The sequence below is a fragment of the Diuraphis noxia genome, unplaced genomic scaffold (genome assembly GCF_037042655.1).
Source record: "Diuraphis noxia isolate RWA-SAM2 unplaced genomic scaffold, SU_Dnox_SAM2 contig0002, whole genome shotgun sequence".
Taxonomy (NCBI): domain Eukaryota; kingdom Metazoa; phylum Arthropoda; class Insecta; order Hemiptera; family Aphididae; genus Diuraphis; species Diuraphis noxia.
Window position 1 is genome coordinate 20,498,147 of NW_028301712.1, and position 7,731 is coordinate 20,505,877.

Sequence of the window (7,731 nt, forward strand, 5' to 3'; positions counted from 1 at the left end):
AATTTTAATCAATAATGTATTCTATACTTGCGGTATAGGGGAATAGAGTTGTTTTATGAAAATACGTGGACTAATAAATGGTAGGTAGCCGATGCAAATAAATGATATTGTACATTATTTCTGCGAAAATAGTATTTATTTAAAACATTTTTTCAAAAAATGTTTAGTATTTTCCTAAAATTTTAAACGTCTATAATTTATAACTCAAACATATTAATAAAACTATATAGTGTTTCAGTCGAGAGCCTATTAATCAGTAATTTTGACATGAACCTTTTGATGATGTATTCAAGTTTGATTTGTATCTTATGTTTATTATTATAGAATGTTACACATTACCTACGGATAACAATATAGAAGCCATTTAATTTTAAATCCAAAAGAATGTCTTATACTTAATTTATTTAATGGTGAAAACAATAATTAATATATAAAGTATTCACCTGAAGTTTAGTTTAAAGAACATAATTGAATATTATAATTTGTCTATAAAATTAAAACCACCCGTGGTGGATTTCTGGTTCATAATATTATATAGCTAGAAGGATAATTTTAATTGTTTTTTAATTAAATATAAGAATTTTATGAATGTAGAATCCGTAATACGCATTACGCATCATACATCTTGATAGAAACTTCCATAATTCATGCGCAGTTTAATATTAGAATAAGTTTAAAAGTTTGCATGCAAAACATTACGATTACGAGAAAACAATGTGCTGCTTGAAGGTTAAGGAAGATAAGAAAAAAACAACTGTTCATTAATATTTTTGCGCAGGTGTATTCATTTCGTATAAGCTGCATGTACTAAATCAAACTCTACCGTCTAACAAAAAAATGAAATAAATAAATATAAAAAAATACAACATTTATATAATAATATACAAACTATATATACGTTTTTCATAATATTTCGATTCAATAAATATTTCTATACAATTTATTGGTATCGATAACGATGCGTACGTGACTAGTTTTCGACTTTAGTTATAAATGTACTTTGATGCTGCTTGTGATTACAATACAAACTCGACCTGTACAACCAACAGCAAAATACTGATTATGGCAACCCGACTTCTCGTTATGACTAAAGTATCGTTTGGCGACAGTTAGCTCAATTCCACGGTCAGCCTAAAATACATTCTATTAAGGTTCGTTTCGAGGTATAAGCCCATGGACGGGATTTTGTTAAACACGAAGATTTAATCCTTTTTTCCTTCTTAACTAAACCGAGTTTTACCTCGAAGAACTCGTTTTAGTTCAACGGGGAATCTTAGCATCTATTATAAGCTCACGTACCGACTCTGAGATATTGTGATAAGTGTCACGAATCACCGCCGAATTTTCGATGATTAAAATAAATCCTTATTTGACGTGACGTCCAAAAGCTATTCACGTGGGTCGATTATTGGAGTGCACCCTCGAACTTCAAAAATCCTTCGTGGCCGTTCACTGTTCGGCTGTCGTTCAATTCGATTTTCATGGATATTTTTTTCCGTCAGATTTGTTATCCACAGAATACCATCATATTATTATTGCGTACAAATACGTGAGTACCTACATCTTGTTAACGAGTGCGACTGGGTCTACGGCCGTGCGTTGTTTTTCTTCGGGATTAAGTAGAAATATTGTGCCAAAAATACAAGTTTTTCTTTTCCATACCGACGTCAGCGAATACCACCGGCTCGCTGCACCCTTTACAATCCATGGCAATATAATAACTCAGTCGGCAATCGAGAATCTGGATCTTGGCCCAGATCCCAACGAACCTCAGCTATAGTGCATTGTATTATTACCTTACCTTCCTCATGGGTCTCTTTCAAACTGAATTTGCGTGACATTTATCCCGCGGAGATTATACGACTTAACATGACTTTGGCCACCACACAAGTGTATAGAATTGAGTCTAAGGTGCGCCGAACGGAATCCATGCAATTATTCTCTTTGTCATTTTATCTCTAAAAATATAATTCATATAGTTTTCTGGCCTTATGGTTACTGCCTGTAATAAAATTATGTTAGAAATGACCTGCAACTGCAGGCTTCGGCAAATGCAAAATAAGATTTACTGTATTGTGAAAATGCACCTATGCTTCACCAATGTCGCATTATGCCATTATGGACATTAATTTTTAAAAGTTTTCCACATAATTATATTTAAGTTAATCATGTATATTCAAATATATATGTATTTTTTCTGAAAGTAAAGTCAGCGTTTATTTCAGCCATTTTTCGTCCATCATCAAGAGAACCAAAATGTAGTTTTCTTATTTGAATCTGGAGACTTTATAAATTATAATTATGTAGTCGAAATAATTATACTATGTACTATTGTTCAAGTTCAGCCAAGGAAAGTTACTATTGCTACTTGTGACTTATTCGGACCTATTCGGAAGTTTAATTCATTTAATTATTTCGTTTAAAAATACGAAATTCTAAAATATTTATCTCATCGGGATAAGTCTCATAAAATGTGATATACGTTCAATATTATGATGATTTTGATTTATGATGGTGGTCGTAAATTAAATCATGGCAAAAATATATTTTTTCAAGTATAACAGAAAATCATGATAAATAGCATATAAAGGAATGACTTTAGTTTTGTATACAATTATTCACTTTTATGTTGATGTTTCAGATACACGTTAAACAGAAAAAACAACATTTTTTTCAACTAACTTCCTTTTACCGTATTCATACTTTAATGGCATGAAATATAATAAAATTGCTTTTTCTTTTTATATTATAAATTGGCGTGAAAAACTGAAAACATTAGAACATAATATTATCTTTAAAAATGTATTGAAAATTCTAAGACGTATTTATGCAATTTTAATTTTTCTTAATAAATTGTCAACATTTCCTACATCTAGTCCATAAATATCTTTATTGTGTTCTCTTACAAGTCACATTTATACTACGAAAAGGGCGTGAGGTTTGATAAATAAATTATATAAACTGTGTGTATAGCAAATATATATTTTTTTTTAAATTGAAGAAGTCTTGCGTAATATTCATAAATAATTAGACATTAGATATCTGTCTTACATACCTAAAGGCCAAAGGTATAGAAATATGGATATAATATCCAATTTTGACAAAAGTATTTTAAAGATTTCCTAGTAGTAAACTATTAGTTATATGTTTTGGTGCAGAATGTTCCAAGTTTGTTGTAATTATTATTATTAAAAAAAAAAAAATCAACAGTTTTCAACACAATATAATATTAGCAGCTGGTAATTTCATACGACATTTTTTTTCCAGAGAATTTTTTTAAAACATTTAATACATTATTTCAGGTATCAATGTGCAAAGTGCATACTTGAAGTATGTTTCAAAATGTTATTTAAAGAAATTATTAAAATACTTTGTATAACTTTCATGACACTCGTAAGAATATTATAATTTATAAGTGTTTTCTCTCTGATGAGATATTAAGTGTTTAAGGCTTTAATTGCTCAAGAATAGGAAAGGGGAAAATTCAATTTAATTAAAAACGAACGTTGGAGTAATGCCAAAAGAGTTTGCTAATCGACAAGGCGTTTCTTGTTTGCATAATGTTTGTATTATTTGTAGACATTTCAAATCGCCTGATGAATAATACTTATATATTATACATTTCAATCATCTTTAAGTTTCAACTTATGTTTTCATAGATTAAAATATTATTTTTTTAAAGTTATACCTAATTTTTAGCATGTATATTATACATATTTTAAACCTAGAAATAAAGAAACAAAATTCCAAATACATTTTCTCAGTGATTTATCTGAAATTTGTTTTTTTAAACTATCCTACCAAGCTTTTAAAGAAAAATTTTAACTATTTTTTAGTCATTTTTAGTATAAATCAGTATCTATATGTGTTTAATAATATCATTTGAATAAAAAATAATAATATTTCATACTGTGCTTAGGTTTGACGGAGACTCAATATTATTGGTATTGCTGTACAATTTTTTAATTTAAGTCTTGAATGGACATTCCTTATAAGATTAAACTGTTTTCGTCGACATAAGCGTAATCGTTGATTAATAACTTGTCAGTTGATATTTTATTGAAATAATATGTTTGTTTGTTTATTTTATTCGAATAAAACACTGCCAATAGTACTGATTATAAAAAAAATAGTTTTATAAGAAAAAACTGCCAACTGACACTATATGATAGAAAATGTGATCGCGTAACAGCTTTCTATAATTAAATAATTGGATGTAATAAAGTATGATGAGAACATACATGTACAATATCCAGATCCCTGTATGATCGACTATACCCACTATAACATTTCACTTGTTTATAATTTTCAAGTAATGAAAACATTTAAAAAGTAACAAAAATTATACGAAAGTTACCTAATCAAATAATACATTGTTTTTATTCTTGTATCATTGTTTTTACATTCATTATAATACATTTTCAACACATAATCTTCTGTCATTAATTATTAACTATCAATTTTGCTTATTATACTATTTCCACTTTGTAGATTGTAAATTAATAAATAAATAATAAAACGAAAATATATTATATTTATTCTGTAGTCACATTTTTTCCTAAATTCAATTAATTTAAACTTTTAAAATATTAAAAATAAATACAATTGTTCACAGAATTAATGAATAAACATAATTGGTTATATTTTAAAAGAATGTTCAAACTAAATTGTGGCTAAAATACAAATATTTAACAGTTTAAATCGCCAACTACATGAAATAACATATGCATAATAACATTAATTAATTGATCCTAAAAAAATTTACAATCTCGGGGAAAAAAATATGAAGATTAATAATTGTAGAACTAACAAATAATTTTGAATGAAATATTATAATTGTTGTATTTACCGTATTATTAAAGTTTGTGTAAGTAGTTATTTAAGTTTGTAATAACAAAAGAAAATGCCTACAAAAGGCGTGAAAACATTTACAATTATGACTATGACAACACTTTGCAATAACCTCTATATTTACCGAAATTATTCGATTCCAAAAACAATGAAATAAAATTTAACATTTTTATTGCACCCGTTACACAAAGACGGGGACATAATACTGTAGCAATTGTTACAGCACTTTATGAAATGATTCAAAGGTCTATCCCTTCATAATGGTATTGTTTATTGGACTTATCGTTCATCTAAAGATCCTGTAGCCAGTGGCGCTAGTGATAAGGCCTGGTTGATTTAGCGTTTTGGTCCTTTTTCCTCTGCACTCACTTCCTTCGTTTTTCTGAAAAAGGGGTTGGTTTGAAATAAACAAAGTTCGAGTAAAGGGTAAAATGCCAAGTATAGTATATAATATATATATATAAATAGAGAGAGAGAGAGATCGTATGACGCTTCTCCGTATCCTGCACTTTGGCAAGTTTTGTTTGGACGACGGCATGAACTGGGTTTTTGTTTAAGGACCGAAATTCGATTATTGATAGGAAGTTGAATTGAAAACGGCATCTGACTTCTACATTCAGCAGTGGTTTAAGTAGAAAATGGCATCCATGTGTGTGTGTGTATTATATAATTGTAAGTATATAACATTGTGGTTGTTGTTTAATGCGTTCATGAACCGGCGTGAAGGACATACGTTATTATAATATGAAGGTATGACAATTAGATGAAAGAAAAAAGCACCACTTTTTAGTTTATAAAAAAAATGTACCTACGTGTCTAGTTATTATACTACTGCCAGAGGACTACACATAGGTTAAAAGAGTCACATGTGCTATTATGTTTTTTCTCTTTTTTTAGTAAGGTTTCAGTATACCAGTTCACATTCAAAACATTATTCTTTCATAGCCGCTAGAGAGTTGAGTGTTTGTTTGGCAAACACTTCAAGTGGAAAATATATTATGAATGTCTGTATTACATATTTTTTATAAGTGCTTATAACCATTGTGTCCTTACTATTTTATTTTATTAACGTGATTGTTAGCATTATTATTATTGTAATACATAAGAGAACACGTAAGGGTGTATTATATGTCTAATGAATGTACCTGAGTTATAATTTTAATTATTTTCTCTACATGTGTTAATTAAATACCGAAGTAGGATTTGTTTAGTTTACAAGTACACCCACCTCATTTTGAAGTTTCATGTAAGACATAATAGTGTATTCTACACCTTTGAAATATAGTGTTCTATAAAAATCTAAATAAATATGAGTTATAAAAGTTTCATTTATTTAAATAAATTAAGTATATATTTCATAAAGTTTATAATTTACACTTTTAATATTAGACTTGTGATGGGTGATTCATAAACGCCCAGACGAAACTGCTGGGTCTAGAGACTTGAAATTTTGTACAAAGGTTCCTTAAGTAATGTAGAGGCACACTAAGAAAGGATTTTTCAGAATTTGAATTTTAAAGTGTTGCTAAAACAGGGATTTAGAGATTTAGTTAGGTTAGTTAATAGTTTGATGGGTGGAGTCACTGTGCTGCTAGCAGGAAATTTTCGGCAAACATTACCCGTTATACCTAAGGGTACAAGAGTTGATCAAGTAAAGCCGTGTCTTAAAGCTTTGTATTTGTGGCCACACATCCTGAAAGTTGCACTTCATAAAAATATGTGGGTCCATTTGAAAGGTGACACATCTGCTGGGATTTTCGCTGAGATGTTACTTAAAATAGGAGACAAAAAATTTACCTTCATTGGATGGCGATATCACTATTCCCTCAAATTCGAGTACAGTTTTTAGCTCTTTATCAGAACTAACATCCAGAATTTATGCAGCTATAATAAATATCAAGATGAAATACATCGAATGGTTGTGCGTGCGAGCCAAGGCAGCCGAAATCAAGGAAATTCTAATAAAGGCATTTAATGAAAAAGTTGTTGATTATAAATATTTTGATTCAGTGATCCATTCAGATGATGCAGTCTATTACCCTTTAGAATTTCTTAATACTCTGAATCCTTCTGGTCTTCCATCGCATAAACTTATCCTTAAAATTGGAGTTCTTATAATATTACTAAGAAATCTTAACCCACCTAAATTGTGTAATGGAACTAGATTACAAGTTAAAGCTCTGCACAAAAATGTAATAGAAGCTATAGTTATTACTGGGTGTATAAGAAGAGATAGTTTTAATTCCCAGAATAACCTTGATTCCGACTGATTCTCCCTTTGAGTTTAAAATAATACAATTCCCACTCAAAGTTTGATTTGCTATGACTATTAATAAGTCTCAAGGACATTCATTGAGCATGGCAGCAATCGACTTGAGAGAAGAATGTTTTCACGTGGACAGTTCTATGTCACATGTTCTAGAGTTAGTTATGCCAGTAGTTTGGCTATTTTAGCCCCAAAGGTAGTACCAAAAATAATGTTTATAAAGGTATTGAGATGAATAAAATATGTCAATATAAATATATTTTTTTGGTTTGGTTTATACAACACCATAATGTATATAATAATGTAACAACGGCGTTGTAATACTTAATTAGTTTTAAAAGAGTTTACAGACTTCTATACAATACATGGGCAAACTAGAATAAACATATCTAAAAACAGCCTGTAATAAATATAAAAACTGATAAAATAAAAGTGATAGTGGGTAACACAAAAACTGTATACGGGCGAAGCCGGGTTATTTAGCTAGTATAAATATTTATAAGTAGTAGACATATATTTTAAATTATAATTCTTAGACATTTAAATTAAGAAAGATACTATAAGACATTATACACAATACACTAATTAAAAATAATAATATTTGACATTATAAA

At 29.0% G+C, this 7,731-nt stretch overlaps 1 protein-coding gene across 1 annotated transcript; it reads left to right on the forward strand.

The window, feature by feature from the left end:
- Positions 1 to 5,595: 5,595 nt before the first annotated feature.
- LOC149058201 (uncharacterized) lies at positions 5,596 to 7,121 on the forward strand. The gene is made up of 3 exons (XM_089218335.1): positions 5,596 to 5,601; positions 6,386 to 6,550; positions 6,633 to 7,121. Exons 1-3 carry the CDS (start codon positions 5,596 to 5,598, stop codon positions 7,119 to 7,121), a joined length of 660 nt encoding a protein of 219 aa, XP_089074461.1.
- The last annotated feature ends 610 nt before the right edge of the window (positions 7,122 to 7,731 follow it).

What these genes read in the sequence shown, in the direction of transcription:
- LOC149058201 (XM_089218335.1), top strand. An exon ending in TGTGGCCACACATCCTGAAA is followed by an intron (nt 6,551 to 6,632) that starts GTTGCACTTCAT and finishes TACTTAAAATAG; the next exon opens with GAGACAAAAAATTTACCTTC.